The 22,947-nt window shown below is 43.7% G+C and overlaps 2 protein-coding genes across 2 annotated transcripts in view; one reads left to right on the top strand and one right to left on the bottom strand.

The window, feature by feature from the left end:
• The window catches only part of LOC143963522 (NACHT, LRR and PYD domains-containing protein 3-like), a 262,510-nt gene extending 253,479 nt beyond the window's left edge, over positions 1-9,031 (bottom strand). The window contains exon 1 of the mRNA XM_077473192.1: positions 9,013-9,031. The gene's annotated coding sequence lies outside the window, so the exon portion shown is untranslated. The remainder of the gene's footprint in view (positions 1-9,012) is intronic.
• The window catches only part of LOC143962550 (NACHT, LRR and PYD domains-containing protein 3-like), a gene marked incomplete at its 3' end in the record, with an annotated part of 112,107 nt that overhangs the window by 7,084 nt on the left and 82,076 nt on the right, over positions 1-22,947 (top strand). Inside the window, exons 2-3 of the mRNA XM_077471817.1 lie at positions 644-711; positions 5,645-5,947. Of these exons, the coding sequence (XP_077327943.1) occupies positions 675-711; positions 5,645-5,947 (340 nt within the window). The remainder of the gene's footprint in view (positions 1-643; positions 712-5,644; positions 5,948-22,947) is intronic.

The following is a 22,947-nucleotide window of genomic DNA, read 5'->3' as shown; positions in this document are numbered from 1 at the left end:
TTCGCATTTTTGGGGCTTGATTACTTTTTACATATTCTGTTATATTCTTTGTAACATTTAAACAATGATAGTGTTCCTTCATCTTTATTTTTTTAAAAGCTTTTTTCTTTTATAGCTTTTTTATCTTTGACTTTGAGCCACATAAGTTTTATTTATAGTCTTTTACACTTATTGCCCATACAGTCTTTATGAAGAATTCCCATTTCTGTACAATGGTCATTGATTACTTTCCTTGATAATTTTCAGTCCTCCACCCACATCCATGCTGTGATAATGTTAACATTTCCTATGGTTGTTCTGACCTTGCTAGAGAAAATGTATATAAGCTCCTGAAGAAGCGGTTCCCACGAAAAATGTAGAGGTTGTTTCCACGCTACTGTTTAATTTCTACATATATGAGCCTGTTAAAATTGGGGCCCTAAACAGGTTAAGATTCCTTTGTGACCCCCCCGATATACCAATCAGATGAATGCTGGAATGAAGTTATTTATAGACACTTATAGTTATGAGCTGTAAATGACAGAAGTCTATTTCAGATCTGCTCTAATTGGACAACTAGACAGCCAATTGTTCTCCACATAAAGGAACAAATTCCTGTTCATTGCACTACAAATGAGTTTATTATTGTTTGGTCTCTTTCCAGGTGATGTCATCTCGGGTCATCTCCTGATGTCATGGCGACCTCTTCCTCCTCATCCTCCTCCCCAAAAGGTATGACTGCTGATCCTGACCATCCTTTCCAATGTTTTCCTCCATCTCACATCTCCAGATATTGGAATTAGATGATAGGACATCTCATGTCTCCATAGTCTGGACATTTCCTGTAGACATCTGGTCAGTCCACCCATTAGAAGAGTTCAGGAGCTTTTCATCAATTCCACCATCACATTCCCGTCTCTTCAGATTTTATTTATCGATGGAAATGATCTTCTGAGATGATCCAGTGATCCATAATGACTGGAGGACCCCAAATGTTATGGTTATTTGTGTAGTGGTCGGGGGAATCCTTTGTCTATAATCCTAAGGAGAAAACAGCCCCGTGTCACATGACACATACTGCTGGGAGATTTGGGAGTAATCAGGGTTTTTAATTCCCACTGATCAGACACATCATTATTCAGGGGGGAAGGTTTCGTAAAGGATTTATAGTTTATTTTAGTTTACTATGAAACAATCAATAAACGTGATGTTTAATATAATTATCCCTACATATACATTAGTGGGTCTACATTTAAAAATTACTATGAGTTTGTGTCATTTGTACAGCTGTCGCTGATAAGCGCTGTAATTTTTCTAATAGGTTTACTTCCTATGATCATCAGCTCCATCTAGTGGCCATAAGACAGTATTTTCTTGAAATACCTCAGCCAGTAAGATATGGCATTATGACTACTACATTGATGAAAGTGATTTTTTTTTTATAAATTGACCCCATCAATCTGAGAGAGGTAATTTACCACTATGGAGGCAGTCATATGAGATTATCACAGGGAAACCAATCTCTCCATAGGATAATGTACATATAGACATACTGGGGGATAATTTGCTTTCCCTTCTCTATGCTCCTTATAACATTCCCAGCTGCCAGTACAGACAAATAGTGTCTTGAAAAGTATTCACACCCCTTGAATTTTTTCCACATTTTGTCATGTTTCCATCAACAATGTAAATGTATTTTATTGGGATTTTATGTGATAGACCAACCCAAAATGGAACATAATTTTGAAGTGGAAGGTAAGAAAAACAAATGGTTTTCAACATTTTTGCAAATAAAATATGTGAAAAGTGTGGGGGGAGGGACATTTGTATTCAGCCCCCTTTACTCTGATACCCCTAACTAAAGTCTAGTGGAACCAATTTCCTTCAGAAGTCACCTAATTAGTAAATAGAGTCCATCTGTCTGTCATTTAATCTCAGTATAAATACAGCTGTTCGGTGAAGTCCTCAGAAGTTTGTTAGAAAACCTTGGTGAATAAACAGCATCATGAAGGCCAAGGAACACACCAGACAGGTCAGGAATAAAGTTATGGAGAAGTATAAAGCAGGGTTATGTTATAAAACAATCTCCCAAGCTTTACCCATCTCACGGAGCTCTGTTCAATCCATCATCAGAAAATGGAAAGAGTATGGCACAACTGCAAACCTACCAAGACATGGCTGTCCACCTAAATTTATGCAATAATATATATGGAGAGCCATTTCCTGTGTTAAACCATATAAAATGTGACAAAATATAATTCATAAAGTCCTCATTGTGCATAATGGATGAATGACTTGTATCATGCTACCTATGCAAACTTAATTGCCTCACAGTGCTTTTAGCTGCTGGTGTCCACCTGTGGTATAGTACGGTCCTTCTACCCCATGGGGTCTCAACACACTTGCAAACAGATACACATATTTGGCCAATTTTCTGACAGGATCTAATTAACTTACCAGCATGTCTTTGGAGTGTGGGAGGAAGCCCATGCAGGCACATGGAGAGCATGCAAAGGCAGATGGTGTCGCAGTCGGTATTTGAACCAGTGACCCTATTGCTGCTAGGTGAAAGTGCTAACCATTACACCACTGTGCTGCCTGATACTGCATAAGATAATATTTAATGCAAATGTACTTCAATATAATGAGAATTAATAAAGTGAGTGATGTATAAATCACAATATAAAAACAGTGCTCAAAAAAGTACAAAATGAAAAAAAAAGTGCAAAATGAATAAACATTCAATAAACTTATTATAAATATTAAATATATGGATCCTTCTTACTACTAGGAGTAAAACTGACTATGTCAATCATCAAAACTCTAAAAAGGCGATGTAATCAAAAATGCTGCAAAATCTAATAGTGTTCACAATAACAGAAGACTAGTGCAAAAATAATAAAGTGATTTTGTGCAAATGAGAAACTGATCACTTAAATAGAAACAGTCAATAATGAATGTTCTATATTAATGCAATAAGTTAAAGTTAATGCAATAAGTTAAAGTTTAAGTTTTAAACAAGGTAAAGTATTTATTAAATGTCTAAAACGTGGTTTCTTACATAGTAACAATTAAAAGCAAGCAAAATTAAAAACTGGGGATGAAGACACGTGACGTAATGCGTAGGGAGTGGCCGTAGACAGACGTGCACCAGGAGGAAATGTGAGAGGGTGCTGAGAACGCCAAACACATACAATTTTTCATTTTGCTTGTTTTTAATTGTTACTATGTAAGAGACCACTTTTTAGACACTTAATAAACACTTTTTACCTTGTTTAAAACATACTGCACTAGTGGAGGCTTCTTTTCTCTTTTCCTTCCCTTGCTTATACCGGAGCGATCCAGGATATAATGTGTGGAGGAATAGAGAGGGGAGAGATGTTTATGACTTCATCTGCAGTACATGCCAATCCAATAGGACCACCATGGAATCTCAATCAGGCAAGCTCCTGCATATGTCTCCTTTGCTTTCAGTCACTGAGCATTGCAAGATGTCTGATATATTCCGCTTGAAAACAGTCACATATGTTTGAAGATATTATGTCTCATAAGGTAAAAGTTGGCCTCATACCAGAAATAGTGGACCTTTATTACAGAGATCAAACTCACTTTAGGAGTATATTTGCCTGTCTGGATATCACCCACGTGGTTGTCCTGCTTCCATGAAACTCACAGACTTGAAATCAGGTAAGTAATAATAAGTTTATTGAATGTTTATTCACCTTGCACTTTTTTTGGCACTGTTTTTATATTGTGGTTGATGCATCAATCACGTTATTAACTCTTCTTATATTGAAGCACATTTGCATTAAATAAAGTGACACTAAAGGTTTTATTTTTATTTTTTTAAATAACAAAAATGTCATACTTACCTCCACTGTGCAGCTTGTTTTGCACAGAGTGGCCCCGAATGGCATTTCTGGGGTCCCTGGTGGCTCTCTTAGCTTCTCCCCATCTCAGATAACCCCATGGGAGAAGCGATCTCCTGGGGGGTTACCTTGTGGGTGCATTTCGGAGTCCTACATTTGGCGTCCATAGCCGCCAAGTGCAGGACTTGGCCCTGCCCCCCGTCAATGGATTTGACTGACAGCAGCGCGAGCCAATGGCTGCGCTGCCATCAATCTATCCAATGAAGAGCTGAGAAGACTGGGCTGAAATCCAGGGCATTCTCAACACGGGACTTTCAAGGGCTCAGGTAAGTAAATGGGTGGCTGGGGGCATAGGATGCATGAATGTGAAAAAAATGGGAAATCTTTACAACCCTTTTTAAGTATTATCTTATATACAATGATCATTTTATAAATTATACATTGTCACATTTTATATGGTTTAACACAGGAAATAGCGCTCCAAATATATTATTACTTTATTCCTGGTCTTGAGTAGCAGCCGTTTCATCAATTAGAGATTTCACATTTAAACATGTCCACCTAAACTGACTGGCCAGGCAAAGAGAGCATTTATCAGAGAAGCAGCCAAGAGACCCATGGTAACTCGGGAGGAGCTACAGAGATTCACACGTGGAAGAAGGTACTCTGGTCAGATGAGGTCAAAATGTAACTTTTTGGCCTAAAAGCAAAACACTATGTGTGACGGAAAACTAACACTTCACATCACCCTGAACACACCATCCCCACCGTGAAACATGGTGGTGGCAGCATCATGTGGTGGGAATGCTTTTCTTCAGCAGGGACAGGGAAGCTGGTCAGAGTTGATGGGAAGATGGATGAATACAAATACAGGGCAATATAAAAAAAACAAAAACAAAAAAAAAACTGTCAGCCCTTGTACACACGATCGGAGATTCCGATGGAATGTGTCCGATTGGAGCATTTTGTCAGATATTCCAACTCTGTGTGGTATGCATTGGACTGTTTCCGTCGGAATATCCGTCGGACCAAATTTTCCAACTTGCTGGAAATATTTTCCGACAAAATGCTCCTATCGGACATACTCGATCATGTGTAGAGAATTCCGATCGGAGAAAGTGCCACGCATCCTCAGATCAAATTCCTACATCAAAGCTATTGGCTACTAGCCTGAATGTAGTCCCATCGTAATAAAATAACGTCATCACGTTGGATTTTCCGAAACTTCGTCCGACTATGTGTATACAACAGTTTCGGACAAAAATCCGATGGATTTGGTTGTCGGAATCTCTGACCGTGTGTACAAGGGCTTAGAGTCTGCAAAAGACTTGAGACCAGGGTGGAGGTTCACCTTCCAGGAGGACAACAACCCGAAACATCCAGTCAGAGCTACAATGGAATGGTTTACATCAAAGCATATTAATGTATTAGAATGGCCCAGTCACAGTTCAGACCTAAATCACATTGAAAATTTGTGGCAAAACTTGCAGTTATAATTGCAGTGAAAAGTGGTTATACAAAGTATTGACTCAGCGTAATACAAATGCCCCTCCCCCACACTTTTCACATATTTATATAATTTATCATTTTCCTTCCACTTCACAATTATGTGCCACTTTTTGTTGGTCTATCACATAAAATCCTAATAAAATAGATTTACGTTTTTGGATGTAACATGACAAAATGTGGAAAATTTCCAGGAGTATAAATACTTTTTCAAGGCACTATATCTGCTGTCATTTGTCAGAAATCATCCAATCAGGATGAATGTTTATAATTTCTGATTCTCTCTGCAGGGTCGGCTCCTGGTGTCCCGGGAAAGGTCCCACATACCCCCGGGGATCTTCTCATATATTCTCTGGAGGATCTGATAGAATGTGACTTTAAGAGATTTAGGAACAAATTGTCTGATTTCTCCTATGGAGATACACAGCCCATCCCCCGAGGAAGACTAGAAAATGCAGACTGGATCACCACCAAGAACATCCTGATAGACACATATGGAGAAGAAGGGGCTCTGGATGTCACCATTCATGTCTTTACACTGATCAGTCTGATGGGACCCGCAGATGACCTCCAGGAGAGGAGAGCACAACATGGTGAGTTGCCATCTATAATGTCCATTTCCTACCAATTCCTGATCAATATCTGTGTGAGGAAGAACTAGGAGTGTCATTCAGGGAAAGCCAGTGACCAATCAGGAGCTTGGTCTGGATTAACCCCTTCCCACTGACAGTACACAAATATGAGGCTTCTGGGAAGTATACATGTAGAATATATTATATAATACATTGTATACATACAGGATCCATTATATAATACATTGTACACATACATTATATAATACATTGCATACGTACAGGATATATATTATTAGACATGTGCAGAGCGAAATATTTTGTTTCCGAATTACGTTTTCGTCAAAAAAAAAATTTATTTAGTTACTCCCGAAATGCGTTTTTGCTTAGTTTTTCGTTCAAAAATTGCATTCGTCCGAAAATCCACATGAATTACAGTCGAATCTGTCTTTGAAGGCTTATGGTGTCTGTCAAATATATAAAGAAGATTAGACGGAGCTGCTAAACTCTATATAGCCATTAGGCAGAGCATTTGACTCCGGAAATGTAAGATTGCAGCATCGTACAGTTTCGATGCTCTGTCGAATATTATTATAAATGCGTGTTTTTCGTTGCTTTGTCGTTCATGTTGAATGAATGGTCTAAGTCTCAGTGTGTCAGATAGTGACTGATAATAACGAATACAACATTCATCATCATGGATTAGCCGAACACCCCAGGTTCTTTAGAACCCTATTAAAGTCTATGGGACTCCAACGTTCAAAATCTAAAGTGCTAATTTTAAAGGCTAATATGCAAGTTACTGTCCTAAAAAGTGTTTGGGGACCCGGGTCCTGCCCCAGGGGACATGTATCAATGCAAAAAAAAGTTTTAAAAACGTCAGTTTTTTCAGGAGCAGTGATTTTAATAATGATTAAAGTGAAACAAAAAAAATCCTTGAAATTTCGTACCTGGGGGTGTCTATAGTATGCCTGTGAAGGGGCGCATGTTTCCCGTGCTTAGTACTGTCCCTGCAATCACACAATGAATTTCCTGCTCTCGTAATACAGAGAACACTCATTAAAGGTCATTGATATAAAAAAAAGCACGGGGTTCCCCCAAATTCAATTACCAGGCCCTTCAGGTCTGGTATGTATATTAAGGGGGACCCCGCGTCAAAAAAAAAAAAAAAAAAAGACGTGGGGGTCCCCCTAAAAATCCATACCATACCCTTTATCCGAGCACGCAACCTGGCAGGCCGCAGGAAAAGAGGGGGGCGAGAGCGCCCCCCCTCCTGAACCGTACCAGGCCACATGCCCTCAGCATTGGGATGTTGATGGGGACAAGGGCCTCATCCCCACAACCCTGTCCGGTGGTTGTGGGGGTCTGCGGGTGGGGGGGCTTATCAGAATCTACAAAAGTACCCCTACCATTTCACAAAGAAAGTGTAAAAAAATAGTTAAATAAGACAAACACACTTTTGAAAATCTTTTTTTAATTTTTTTTTTAAATAAAAAAATTAAAAAAAGATTCCAGCGGTGGTAATCCACTCTTGCTGTCCAGAGACGGATGGTCATCTCTCCGGGGTCCAGCGTTGGCTGATCTGATCCAGCGCAGCGAATCCATCCATCTGTCTCCACGGAGGAGACACTGCTGGAATCTTTTTTATTTTTTATTTTTAATAAAGGACTTTTTCAAAAGTTTGTCTTATTTAACTATTTTTTACACGTTCTTTTTGAAATGGTAGGGGTAATTACCCCCTTACCATTTCAAACAGGGGGGTGGGATCTGGGGGTCCCCTTGTTAAAGGGGGCTTCCAGATTCTGATAAGCCCCCCGCTCGCAGACCCTCACAACCACCGGCCAGGGTTGTGGGGATGAGACCCTTGTTCCCATCAACATGGACCCCAAAGCATCCTCCCAATGTTGAGGGCATGTGGCCTGGTACAGTTCAGGAGGGGGGCGTTCTCTTGTCCCCCCTATTTTCCTGTGGCCTGCCAGGTTGCGTGCTCGGATAAAGGGTCTGGTGTGGATTTTTTAGGGAGACCCCCACATCAATTTTTTTTAAAAATTTGACACGGGGTTCCCCTTAATATCCATACCAGACCTGAAGGGCCTGGTAATTGAATTTGGGGGAACCCCACACTTTTTTTCTATTAATGACTTTCAATGAGTGTTCACTGTATTACGGAAGCCGAAAATTCATTATAGCCGCGAGTGATTTTAAATGACTTTTTCCTGCAGAAATGACACTTTGTGCAGGGACAGTTCTAAGCACGGGAAACATGCACCCCTTCACAGGCATACTATAGACACCCCCAGGTACGAAATTTAAAGGAATATTACACTTTTATGGTTTCACTTTAATCATTATTAAAATCACTGCTCCCGAAAAAACGGCTGTTTGAATATTTTCTCTATATAATCTTGGACTAATAGGAGGTAAGGTTAGGCACATTCGGACACAGATTGTTATTGTCAATGTCACGTCAAATCTCCTTATTCTATATCGAACTGTTGTAACAACAAAAATAAAGCATTTGTTTATGTTGGATCTTTAGTTTTTCGGATTCTGCACTTTCGTTATCGTTTGCCAAAATGAAAATACCTGAAATTCGGGCGAAAATGCATTCGGACAAAAACGGATGCACATCATTCGGACAAAAACGAATGCACGTGTCTATATATTATATAATGGAAAATTATCAACTTACCATCATTTTCCTTTCCTGGCCCATCCTCACGTCAGCACATAATGGGTTAATACCTCCTTTGTAGCCCCCAATGACCACATTTTCCAAGCTGATTATAAAAGACAGCCCCTCCCCCAACTAAGATGTTCGATAACTTAGCCTGCAACAAGCCACTAGGTAGGGAGTCCTGTGCTGACATGAAGATGGACCCGTCCTGGCCCATCCTCCCATCAGCACATAACGGAATATACCAAAGCCAATATAGGGTGGGGGAGAACAAATGAAGAGAGACACTGACAATCAAAGAAAAGCTGTTCAAGTTAGAATTGATCTCTCTTGTCCCAAACTTGCTGGTCGCATATTTAGTTTGTAAGGTTGAATGAAGATCGCACCAGAACTTCAAGCTAGACCTTACCTATATCTTCCAAGCAATCCTGGCATAACTGCCCCAAAGGCTGCCACCCCTCAATGCAATTGTTTCAGAGCAGAAAAGCGTACTTCCTGCATGCCAATCTAATCACCCTGGTAACCCATGAGTTGATGACTCGAGGGCCTGATGGGCAAGAGGAAAGTGTACAATCTTTTCATTTAGCCAAGTACACTGTTAGTAACTCGCCCATGCGGAAGAAAACTGAAGTCTTCCTGCTATGCACTCAGTGCCTCATGTGAAGACTCAAGAAAAACTGGGAAGTAGTCCCTCTGCAATTGGATACCACTTTAAAATTGAACTTTGGAGATAGATGTGGTATACCTATCTCTGGTGAAAATAAAAAGCCACCAAAGGGCCCTTGCAGGAAAGTGTTGCAATCTTCAATATCTGTCTGAAGTAGTTGCTGTCAGAACTAGTTTTTCTGTGAGGTACTTCAATGGAAATGAAACCTATTGGAGCAAAAGAGTGCTCTCAGATCCAAGCCTAAGTCCCACAGAGGGAACCAGGATTTGGTCACTGGCTTTTGCACCCATCTGCAGCCCGTGAAAAGATAAGGTAGCAATCTGTACCTTAAATGGATTTGTATGCCAGACCACCCTCTAGCGCTGACTGTAAAATGTCAAGGATTTTGGCTAGAGCAGGGAACACAGGAGAGAAAGCTTTAGCTGAGCAGACAAAAAAAAAACAGACTTCTTTCATATCCTCCGCTATGTAGTGATCTTGGGTGATCTTCTGGTCACCAGGGTCTGAACAACCTCAGATGAGAATCCCTGGACCTCTAGTGTAGCCTATTCCATAGCCAGGCTAGTAAAAGTAGTTTCATTGGATTGGAGGGCTGTTATTGACCTTTCCATAAAGGATTTCATTTGACCAGAGACAAAGATCAAACAGAGAATTGCATGGCACTGTGGACCTCTTGTATGATGGAGTCTTTGCATTGGTATCTTGTTGCAAATATCAGAAGCTGCATGTTCAGTGAAGTCTTCCTGAGAGCTACTGCTGGAACACCCCATAGGGCCAATATTGGTATGAGGCACTTGTTGAAAAAACAATATTTTGTCTAACCAAACCAATAATTGGCATTTCTTTTCTGGCAAGAAGACCAGCCTTAACTGGTTTAAGCGATTCTCTGCCCCACGTAAAGTTTCTTTGCAAGATGCAACAAGAAAAAGACTTTTGGTGTTCCTTTTCAGGCAATGTAGGCTACCACTGCCTTGTTGTCAACCCCTTGAAAATCTGGAAAGGCTTGCAATGCTAGAAAAAGTATTTTTTCCACATTCAAGATACTTGGGGAGTCTGTGCTTTACCGCGCTCCAATGGCCTTGCACTTGTAACTTCAGATGGTGGATCCCCCTGCCCCAGAGACTGGCATCAGGCTTCAGAATCATCGAAAGAAGTGCAGTGGCGATGTCCAAAATTGTAGTTCTTGTTGAATGTGTATAAGCACAACGATTTTCTGATCCATAGACAGCCCAACTCATAGGCTAAAGAAGGAAAATCAAAATGCTGTCATGTGTCACCTGGCCCAAGGTACCACCACTGCCAACAAGATCTTCAAAAAGTTTCCTTGGGCTGTGCCAATTCTGTAAAAAGCAGACAACTGGAAGTGACCTCTGGCCACCACAAATCTTCCACGCCTCTGGTGTTCGGCATTGATCGGTACATGGAAGTACAAGTCGGCCAGCTGAATGATTCAAACTGGTCCTCCTGCTGAACTGTACCTGTGACTGTCTGCATGGACTCCATCACATTCCATTCCCTCAACTGAAACCGCTCAGGAGGATCCTGCCTTAGGTACTAAAAAAACTGGGGAGAAAGGCCCCCCCATTGGTTATGTTTTCAGCATCAATGGCTTGATGGCCTTGCAGCAGCAGCAAAAAAAAAAAAAAGGGTGCAGACATTTTATCTTCTGAGATCTGTTCTCCATTGTCCACCCACCCGTCTTCTGGACCCACTGGTCTTTGGCAATTGTTGTCCAAACCCTCCAGAAGGAAGCTACAATCATCTACTTCACTTAGGCTCCCTGGCCCCAACTGGAAGAGACTGGTTGAACGCACCTTTAAAAGAGACTTTCCAGTCATCTTAGCATCTTGCTCTGGACTTATTTCATGTCAAAAGTAACTTTGAGATACCTACATTGTAATATATTAAATCTGCAGCCTGTCTTATAAGATTTGGCCTCCTGCACCCTCTGAAGTTCAGTGGGCCTTAGTGAAGGATGGGGGCTTCCTCCTACTAGTCTGTGGCTACAGTCCAGACTTTACCTCCTGTATTTGCTTAATTGCATTGTTCAGTGTTTGGCCGAACAATAACCTCCCATTATAGGAAATGTCAAAGGCTTGTATAGAAGTTCTGCCTACCCTCCAGTGGCATAATGCTCTCCTAGCAGTGACTGAGTGCGCCAGCGCTTGTACTAAGTCTATAAAAAGCATCAGCCAAAAGTCAGTTGTCAGGTTCCACTCTTTCCAGAAACTGTGCCAAATCTTGCAGTTTACAGTGTTGAATGTAATGTCATTTCTGAAGTTAATATATCGAAGTTAATATATCGAAGTTAACACTTTTGCTGGTTGGCAGGCAAAATCTGTCACTGTATAGATTCTGTGCAAGCCTGATGGCCAGATCACCACTGGACTGCATCTGGTGTGAACAAGTTCGTTGAAAGCAATCAAATTATAAAAAGACACTTGCTGCACTGGAAAATAAGAGGGCAGCAACCACCCCTGGAAGTGCAGTGCATAAACATACAGCAGCCATTTATATGGATAAAGCTAAGGGAACCTGTCTGTAAATTGGTCTTCTGACGAGGTCTCCTGTCATCCTCCATCAACGAGTGATTTACACTCTATCATTGTTGGGAAAAGGCCATCCACCATCATGAACGATTTACACTCTGCCATCCTAGGAAAAGACCATCCGCCATCATGAGCGATTTACACTCTGCCATCATGGGAAAAGGCCATCCTCCATCATCAGCGATTTACACTCTGCCATCCTAGGAAAAGACCATCCGCCATCAAGAGCGATTTACACTCTGCCATCATGGGAAAAGGCCATCCGCCATCATGAGCGATTTACGCTCTGCCATCATGGGAAAAGGCCATCCTCCGTCATGAGCGATTTACACTCTGCCATCATGGGAAAAGGCCATCCTCCGTCATGAGCGATTTACACTCTGCCATCCTAGGAAAAGACCATCCGCCATCATGAGCGATTTACGCTCTGCCATAGTGGGAAAAGGTCATCCTCCATCATGAGTGATTTATAGACACGTGCAGAGTAAAATATTTCGTTTAGGAATTTCGTTTTCGTCCGAAAACGTAATTTATTTAGTTACTCCCGAAATTTGTTTTTATTTATTTAGTTTTTCGTTCAAAAATTGCATTCGTCCAAAAATCCACATGAATTACGGTCGAATCTGTCTTTGAAGGCTTATGGTGTCTGTCGAATGTATAAAGAAGATTCGACGGAGCTAGTCTATAGCATACTTTAGAACCCTATTAAAGTCTATGGGACTCCAACGTTCAAAATCTAAAGTGCTAATTGTAAAGACTAATTTGCAAGTTACTGTCCTAAAAAGTGTTTGGGGACCCGGGTCCTGCCCCAGGGGTCATGTATCAATGCAAAAAAAGTTTTAAAAACGCCTGTTTTTTCGGGAGCAGTGATTTTAATGATTAAAGTGAAACAATAAAAGTGTAATATTCCTTTAAATTTCGTGGGGGGGGGGGGTTGTCTATAGTATGCTTGTGAAGGGGCGCATGTTTCTGGAGCTTAGAACTGTCCCTGCACAAAGTGTCATTTATGCAGGAAAAAAAGTCCTTTAAAATCACTCGCAGCTATTATGAATTGTCGGCTCTGTAATACAGAGAACACTCATTGAAAGTCATTGATAAATAAATAAATAAATAAATAAATAAAAAAGTGTGGGGGTCCCCCAAATTCAATTACCAGGCCCTTCAGGTCTGGTATGGATATTAAGGGGAACCCTGCTTCAGATTTAAGAAAAAAATTTATGTGGGGTTCCCCCTAAATATCCATAATCAGACCCTTCAGGTCTGGTATGGATATTAACCACTTAATAACCGCCCTATAGCCGAATGACGGCTTTAGGGCGGTTTCTTAACTGTGGGAGGCCGTCATATGACGTCCTCCCAGAATTCCGCTCTCGCGCGCCCCCTGGGGCGCGCACTCGAGAGCATCCGTGACCGCCGGGTCCACAGGACCCGGCGCATCACGGATCACGGTAAACGGCCGCTCATAGCGGCCGTTTACCACGTGATCGCTCCGTCGAATGACGGAGTGATCACTTGTAAACAAACCGGCGTCATGTTATGACGCCGGTTCCTCCCTCCCCCTCTCTGTGCCGATCGGAACAGCGGAGGGGGAAGAGATTGGTGTCAGCAGCGATGTGGGCTGCATCTGCAGTGCCCACATCGCTGCTCACCGAAAATTAACCCCTCAATTCCCTGCAAACACTCTGCAATACCCTGCCATTACTCTGCATTACTCTGAAATACCCTGCATTACTCTGCATTACTCTGAAATACCCTGCCTTACTCTGCATTACTCTGAAATACCCTGCAATACTCTGCATTACTCTGAAATACCCTGCATTACTCTGAAATACCCTGCATTACTCTGCATTACTCTGAAATACCCTGCATTACTCTGCATTACTCTGAAATACCCTGCATTACTCTGCATTACTCTGAAATACCCTGCAATACTCTGCATTACTCTGAAATACCCTGCATTACTCTGAAATACCCTGCATTACTCTGCATTACTCTGAAATACCCTGCATTACTCTGCATTACGCTGCAATACTTTGCATTACGCTGCAATACTCTGCATTACGCTGCAATACCCTGCAATGCTCTGCAATACTCTGCAACACCCTGCAATGCTCTGCAACACCCTGCAATGCTCTGCAACACTCTGCAATGCTCTGCAACACCCGCCAATACCGTGCAACACTCTGCAATGCTCTGCAACACCCACCAATACCCGGCAACACTCTGCAACACCCGCCAATACCGTGCAACACTCTGCAATGCTCTGCAACACTCTGCAATGCTCTGCAACACCCACCAATACCCTGCAACACTCTGCAACACCTGCCAATACCGTGCAACACTCTGCAACACCCTCCAATATCCTGCAATGCTCTGCAACGCAATACTCTGCAACGCCATACTCTGAGATACCCAGCCATACCCAGCCATAGACACCCCCCCTCCCGCCGCCCTCCGGTACTTCTACCGACTCGCCAATACGATCAAATCCAGAATCTTTTTTTTTTTTTTCAGGCTTCCCAGCTTAGAGATGAGATGCGGGGTCTTATTGACCCCATATCTCACTGTAAAGAGGACCTGTCATGCCATATACCTATTACAAGGGATGTTTACATTCCTTGTAATAGGAATAAAAGTGATCAAAAATTTTATTTTTGGGGAAAAAAATGTCAAACTAAAATAAATAAAGTAAAATGAACAATAACATATATATTTTTTTTTTAAAGCGCCCTTGTCCCCATGTGCTCGCATGCAGAAGCGAACGCATACGTAAGTCCCGCCCACATATGAAAACGGTGTTCAAACCACACATGTGAGGTATCGCTGCGAACGTTAGAGCGAGAGCAATAATTCTAGCCCTAGAACTCCTCTGTAACTCAAAACATATAACCAGTAAAAAAAAATTAAATCGTCGCCTATGGGGATTTTTAAGTAGCGACGTTTGGCGCCATTCCACGAGCCTATGCAATTTTGAAGAGTGACATGTTAGGTATCGATTTACTCGGTGTAACTTCATCTTTCACATTATGCAAAAATTGGGCTAACTTTACTGTGTTTTTTTTTTTTTAAGCACAAAACAGTTTTTTTTTCCAAAAAAAGCATTCGAAAAATTGCTGCGCAAATACCGTGCGAGATAAAAAGTTGCAACGACCATCATTGTATTCTCCAGGGTGTTTGCTAAAAAAACATATATAATGTTTTGAGATTCAATGTAATTTTCTAGCAAATAAATGATGATTTTTACATGTAGGAGAGAAAAGTCAGAATTGTCCTGGGTGCTCCAGAACGCCTGATGGCGCTCCCTGCATGTTGGGCCTCTGTATGTGGCCACACTGTGTAAAAGTCTCACACATGTGGTATCGACATACTCGGGAGTAATAGCAGAATGTGTTTTGGGGTGTAATTTTTGGTATGCATATGCTGTGTGAGAAATAAACTGATAATATAACAATTTTGTGAAAAAAAAAAAAAGGTAAAAAAAAATCTTGATTTTGCAAAGAATTGTGGGAAAAAATGACAACTTCAAAAAACTCATCATGCCTTTTACTAAATACCTTGGAATGTCTTCTTTCCAAAAAGGGGTCATTTGGGGGGTATTTGTACTTTTATGGCATGTTAGGGTCTCAAGAATTGAAATAGGCCGTCAGTACTTCAGGTGTGATCAATTTTCAGATATTGGCACCATAGCTTGTGGACTCTATAACTTTCACAAAGACCAAATAATATCCACCAATTTGTACTTATTTTTACCAAAGATATGTAGTAGTATAAATTTTGGCCAAAATTTATGAAGAAAAAATTACTAATCTGCTAAATTTTATAACAGAAACGAAGAAAAATTCATTTTTTTACAGAATTTTCTGTATTTTTTCTTTTATAGCACAAAAAATAAAAAACCCAGCAGTTATTAAATACCACCAAAAGAAAGCTCTATTTGTATGAAAAAAAGGACAAAAATTTCATATAGGTCCAGTGTTGTATGACTAAATAATTGTCATTCAAAATGTGAGAGCACCGAAAGCTGAAAATTGCTCTGGTTATTAAGGGTGTTTAAGTGCCCAGTGGTCAAGTGGTTAAGGGGAACTCCGCATCAAATTAAAAAAAAAATTGACGTGGGGGTCCCCCTAAAAATCCATACCAGACCCTTTATCCGAGCACGCAACCTGGCAGGCCGCAGGAAAAGAGGGGGGGGGGGGACGAGAGAGCGCCCCCCTCCCTCCTGAACCATACCAGGCCACATGCCCTCAACATTGGGAGGATACTTTGGGGGTCTGTGACCCCTCAAAGCACCTTGTCCCCATGTTGATGAGGACAAGGGCCTCATCCTCACAACCCTGGCTGGTGGTTGTGAGGGTCTGCGGGCGGGGGGCTTATCAGAATCTGGAAGCCCCCTTTAACAAGGGGACCCCAAGATCCCGCCCCCCTGTTTGAAATGGTAAGGGGGTACAAAAGTACCCCTACCATTTCACAAAGAAAGTGTAAAAAATAGTTAAATAAGACAAACACACTTTTGAAAAATTCCTTTATTAACCACTTGCTTACTGGGCACTTAAACCCCCCTCAGTCCGAGAGTGCGCATGCGCGAGAGCTCCGACATGGCTGCTTGAGCCACAAGCTCCGCACCACCCCGGACCGCCGATCCAGCTGACGCCTCACACAGCGCACGGAGCTACCCCCCTGCTACTCCCCCGAACGTGGGAAAGGTCGGTGAACAATAGCGGATGCCTGGCCCCCCAACAAGATGGGATTTAGGGCCGCATTTCAACCGTTCAGCGGGAAGAGGGTGTACCAATATGGCCGCCGCCACCTCAGCTGCACAGCCACACGCGGCCTACACGGGCAAACCACCAGATCACAGGCAAGTGCTGACCCCAGCCACGCTGTCCTACTCTCAGGTGGCACAGAGCGGCTCCCAATGCAGACTAAAACCTCCCGACGAACCCAGCTCGCCACAGGTCCCGTCACCTGCTTCCACTGAATCTCTCATAGGCCACCACATGGAGGACTTCCCTCTATCCCCAGAGGGCCCAGCTACACCGCAGCCCCAGGGACCTGCATCCCCGAACTTCTCCCTGACAGACATTTCCACCCTCCAAGCGAATCTTTTCTCTAAATTCTCAGAATTACTTGACAGAGGGCTGGCTAATACTGCTACCCAGATTACTAATAACATTAAATCTGACTTTGCCAATCTGGGAACCAGAATTGAGGCCATAGAAAACAAAATGGACACTACGGTCTCCAGGACCAACCAAAATGAAGCCCATATTAAAACTATCCAGGATCAACTTGACGTTGCCATTGCAAGAATCGACGACCTTGAGAACAGGTCCAGGAGGTACAACTTACGAATCCGTGGTATACCGGAATCCATTGCTGACATCCCCCTAACGGTACGGGACATTATCTCCCAATTGGCCCCACAAATTCCACCGCAACGTCTGGACCTAGACAGGGCGCACCGGTCTCTAGGGCTCCCCAGAAAGGATGGCTCCCCCGGGACATAATTGTGAAACCCCATTACTACGCAACCAAGGAAGAAGTGATGCGCCAATCCAGAGCGCAATCCGACCTCCAATTTCAGGGCCACCGTATACAGATATTCGCAGACCTGGCTCCCTCCACCATACAAAAGAGAAGGGCTCTCAAACCACTCCTGCTTGTGCTCAACCAGCAAGACATAAAATACCGATGGACTTTCCCGTTTGCAGCGAAGTTCTCCCTCAACGAAAAATCATACTCCTTTTCCAATATGGTGGATGGAGAAAAACTCTTTCTACACTTGAAGCTGATTTCTCAGGAGCTCCCCATGGACTTTTCCTCATCTTCTGCCGGGTCAGCCAGGAGACCCCCCCGTCCAGCCCAGTCTCCCCTCTCTGGCTTAACGGCCGCACCAAGAAGAGCAAGGATGGAGGCCCCCCCTGAAAGATGTCTACAGAGAAGTCTGTCTCTTCGTTACTTTTCCCACTCTCGAGTGAACTTCCTCGGGCAATAGCCCGCTCGACGGACGGGGTGATAAACCCCCATCTCACGGTTTAATTGACTCTCTCCCCCCTGTACATATTTGTATTTTTTTTCTGTTTTTTTCTTCTCTCATGGGGATGGCCACAAGGCAGTTTAGCGGGTTTGTCCCCCCGTACCCCCACAGGGGTATAATTTCATCTAGGTTTTAGATGCATCTTCCTTGCAACTACCGGGTTGTTTAGGAAGAGACACTTGGACCATGGCCTACCATTGGCTTTCTCCCCTAGGCCCGCGCAGACCCCCCTTTTTTCATAAATGGGCCCTTAGTCCCCATAAGTCTACATGGTCTTTACAGGTTATTGGGTCTACAAATCCCCATATTCCCCCTCCCCTTCCTTTGGATTCCGCTGATCCTTAGTTTGTTGGCTTTGGGGCGGGGGGTGGGTATGGTTCCTTCGGACCAATAGATCGGGGGAGGGTAGTTTTCTCCTTACCATGGTCTCAGGTTACAGAGCCTCGGGTTTGGACCCAGCCGGGCCCGGTTGGGTCTTCTCCCCACACGACAGATGATCACCAGAAGCAACTGGGGTACAACAGCTGGCAGGACTTAGATGCTCTCAATATTATAGCGTTATGTTCTAAAGTTTTACATTGTTTCATTAAGTTTTTCAGTTAGGGTCCGGGGTGGACCCAATGTGCTCTCACCCATCTCATAGAGGTAGTTCACACCTCTCTGGCATGGGCCTTTGGGCGATCCTCGGGATCGCCCAAAATATTCTCGATGGGGGTCGGTGGGTCCTCTCACGCCGGCCCTACGCCAGTCTTCGTAGAAGACATGTTTCTATGTTTTGTGTCTCCCTTCCCTTCCCTCCCTCATGTTCTCTCCTTCTTTCTCCCCAAGCGTGTCCGCAGACGAATAGAGCTACTGATTCCAGGGCTATTCTTGATTTCGGCATCAGAATGGAGGTCTCGGTCCGGAGTGTCATTACCCAAAGGGTAAGTGGATGTATTTGGTTGATCAACCCCCCTCTCTGTCCTAATGGCTAACACTCCCACTTTTAACAGGGATCTGAGACTGGTCTCACACAATGTCCAAGGTCTAAATTCCCCCAGGAAGAGGAGAATAGCCTTCGAACGGTATCGAGCCCTTAAAACTGATGTCGTCCTGTTGCAGGAAACGCACTTCCCTGTTCGCTATAGACCCAAATTTATCCATTCCTCCTATCCCACGTTTTTCCTTGCAAATGCCCCTACAAAAACCAAGGGGGTTGTGATCCTCTTCTCTAGACACTGCAACTATAAACATATTTCAGAATATAGGGACCCAGAGGGTAGATTCATCCTAGTGAAGGGAACGTTTGAAGGAATACTCTATTCCATAGTCTCATATTATGCTCCCAATAAAGGTCAAGCCAAATTCTTCAAATCTCTCTACTCGACATTGGGTCCGATGCTGGAAGGCAAAATTATCATGGGTGGGGACTCCAATGTAGCATTCGACCAGGGACTTGACAAGACTAAACCCACTAAAGATCAAGCGACGAGACCCTCAAAAATGAGCAGTAAAATTGCAAAATTCCTCCACTCTAAAAGTCTAGTGGATATCTGGAGGGAATTGAACCCTAAAAGTAAGGATTACACACACTATTCGTCCCCGCATCAGTCATATGCCAGGATCGATCACATCCTGATTCCCCCAACGCTAGTTCCTTTAGCCCTAAAAGCATCCATTATAGACTCCTCATGGTCGGACCACTCGTTGGTCCTTCTGTCCATCCGCAATGTCTTCACCAACAAAGGAGGAACACACTGGCGTCTAAACGAGTCTATCCTCAGTAACCCCATTCATGCCAAATGCATAGCCGACTCTATCAAGGACTACTTTTCCACCAACGCAACGGAAGGCATCTCCCCAGAAATTATTTGGGCGGCTCATAAAGTTACCATCATAGGAGAACTGATTAAGCTCTCCTCCCGCCTCAAAAAAGAACGACTGTTAGAAATCCGTGACCTAGAATCCAAGTTTGCGGATCTTAAAAGGGCGCATAAGCACCACCCTTCAAAGGCCTCGGCAGACCAATTAGACACCACCAGATTAGAACTTAACTTAAAACTCACCGCATCAGCAGAGAAACACATTAGATGGAGTGGGGCCAAATACTACATGCACAAAGATAAAATAGGATCTATGCTAGCTCGTAAACTCACACCTAAATCCAAATCGTTTGCCTTCCCCAAACTAAGACTGAACGGCCAACCCCCAACCTCCAACCCGACTAAGATCTTGAGGGCTTTTCAAGATTATTACGCCAAACTATATAGCCAAGACGCCACAGAGAAGGGCCCAGCAATGTCTGCCTTTTTTCAAGGCCTCAGACTGCCGTCCCTGACCACAGCACATAAAGACATTATGGAAGATTCCTTCACGGAGGAGGAAGTTCTGGCAGTCATTAAGGCCTTGAAACCTGGTTCAGCCCCTGGCCCTGACGGACTATCTACACCTTACTATAGGACATTTGGGGATATCTTAGCCCCGCACATGGCCAAATTTTTCAACTCCAAAACGGAGGGATCCCCCTTAGACCCACACCTCAACACTGCCTACATCACAGTAATTCCCAAACCCAACAAAAATCATGAAGAAGTGGAAAATTATCGGCCCATCTCCCTCATCAATAACGACCTCAAAATTCTAACCAAAATTTTAGCTAACCGCCTCTCTTCCTTTATTAAATATTACATTCACAAAGACCAAGTGGGCTTCATACCGGGCAGACAGGGACCTGACCAAATCAGAAGAGCGGTTGACATTGTCTCCCTCCTCCAATCTGGCTGGAACGGTAAACAAGCTCAGGAAGGGATGCTTCTATCCCTAGACCTACACAAGGACTTTGATGCCATAGACTGGAAGTACATTTTCTTCCTTCTAGACAAATGGGGATTTGGTCCCCGCTTTAGAGGAATCCTGGGCTCGCTGTACTCTAATCCTAAAGCCTTGATTCGCATACAGGGTCAGCACTCAGAACCACTAGTAATAGCGAGGGGAACCCGGCAGGGCTGCCCGCTCTCCCCCCTAATCTTCGCAATGGCGATTGAGACCCTGGCCATTGCAATTCGCTCAAACCCTGACATACAAGGCGTCACAGACGGGACACGGGTACACAAATGCGGCCTTTTTGCCGATGACTTACTTCTTTTCCTTACTTCACCGACAGTCTCCCTCCCAACCTATGTAAACTCCTTCAAGATTTCTCAGTAGTCTCGGGTCTCACGGTTAATTACACTAAATCACATGCCCTGAATATCTCTCTCAGACATGAAACTAAATTGGCTCTGCAGAGCTCTTTCAAATGTAAATGGAGCGACTCCTCTATAGAATACCTGGGCATCAACCTAACTGCCAAGGTGGAACAGCTGTACGAAGCTAACTTCCCCCCCATATATCGAAAACTTGAGGAGGATCTGGGACAATGGGAGAAGGGAGAGTTATCATGGTTGGGTAGGATAAACTCCATTAAAATGACTTTACTCCCGAGATTGTTATACCTCTTCAGGGCCATACCCATTAATATCAAACTGGATCACCTAAGGTCTTTCCAAGCAAAAATAAACAAATTTATATGGGGAGGGAGAGGCCATAGGAGCCCCCAGCAGACCTTGTACACCCACAAATCGCAGGGAGGTTTGGGGTTGCCGAGACTGCTCTGGTATTTTCAGGCAGCCAGAATAGCACAGCTTTCAATAATTTACAATATATCTGAAAAACCAGACTGGGTTTCCCTGGAGAATCAAGCAGCCCCAGATTACACCATTGAATCTCTCCTCTGGTCCCCTCCAAGGCTCCGGCCCCCCATCCTCTCCCCGATTCTCTCACAATCGCTTCATCTATGGGACAGGTTGAAAAAATCCCCCCACCTCATCTCGCACCTAAAACCATTAGCTCACTTATTCAACAACCCAGACTTCCCACCGGGCCAGGAGCCCACAGCTTTCAGATGGTGGTTGGATAAGGGTCTATATCGAATAGGGCACTTTCTGGACGCTCGAGGCCCTATTACCCTGGGACATTGTGTGAACCAGCTCGAGATGCCTCCTTCAGAAGGCTTTAGGTTCCACCAAATCCGCCATTTCCTTCTACAGCTTTGGACGGGTAAGCAGGCCTCCTCAGGCTGCACTCCGTACGAATCATGGTGCAGACAGGCCACGGAACAGAGAGGGGCAGTCTCAGTGGTATACAAGGCCCTTGCTCATCAACCTAATAGATCCTCTTACATGACAGCTTGGGAGACTGAACTAGCACTTAGCACGACAGTGGAGCAGTGGCAGGCCTCCTTCTCCAGAGACTTTAAAGGCATCAGAAATGTCTCACTAATTGAGGCCAATGTAAAGGTCCTTACCAGGTGGTACCTAACCCCCTCGAGACTCTCCCTAATGTTCCCCTCAGCCGACCCCAGCTGCTTCCGGGGATGCCACCTGATCGGGACCATGGCCCACATCTGGTGGGAATGCCCCAGAATTAGGCCTTTCTGGAAAAGAATCCTAGCCTTAATAAAGAGTATCACTAACCATACCCTCCCGAGAAGCCCTGCCATTGCCCTACTCAACGCTAATCTCCCTGGGATCCCGAAACATACTCGTAAACTAATTCAATTTATATTCCTGGGTGCCAAAATGACAATAGCCAAGGCTTGGAAACTCCCTAAAGTTCCCTTTGCAGCCACCGTCAAAAAAAATTCTTAGATAATGGTGCAAGAGAAACTTACCGGCATTCTTTTAGATTCCACGGCTCAGTTCGAGGCTACGTGGGAGCCTTGGGCTCAATACATGGGCATTTCACTTATTCCAGGAGTCCGGCCCTAGTTCCCTGGACCACTCTCGGCTTTGAAGGTTGCTCGACTGCGGACACGCCCCCCCATCTCCCTCTTCCCACACCTCTCACCCCTTGTTTGTCGGTACAGAGTCTTGTTGTATTTTGTTTTGTTTTGTTTTATTTTGTTGCCTCACTCTCCAGGACCCTTATTACTCCCCTCTTTTTTTTTCATGTTATATAATACTGGAGAGATGAGGTGTGTGAACTTCAGTCACACCTCTAACGTAGTACCTCACCTCCATGGCTATGGAGGTCTCTCACCTCTTGTAGAATATGCTGGACACCACGGGACTC

The sequence above is a fragment of the Lithobates pipiens genome, unplaced genomic scaffold, assembly GCF_037356315.1.
Source record: "Lithobates pipiens isolate NorthernLeopardFrog02 unplaced genomic scaffold, aLitPip1_a1.2 Scaffold_8, whole genome shotgun sequence".
Classification (NCBI taxonomy): domain Eukaryota; kingdom Metazoa; phylum Chordata; class Amphibia; order Anura; family Ranidae; genus Lithobates; species Lithobates pipiens.
The sequence above is the reverse complement of the archived record's forward strand: the minus strand, read 5'-3'. Positions and strand labels throughout refer to the sequence as shown.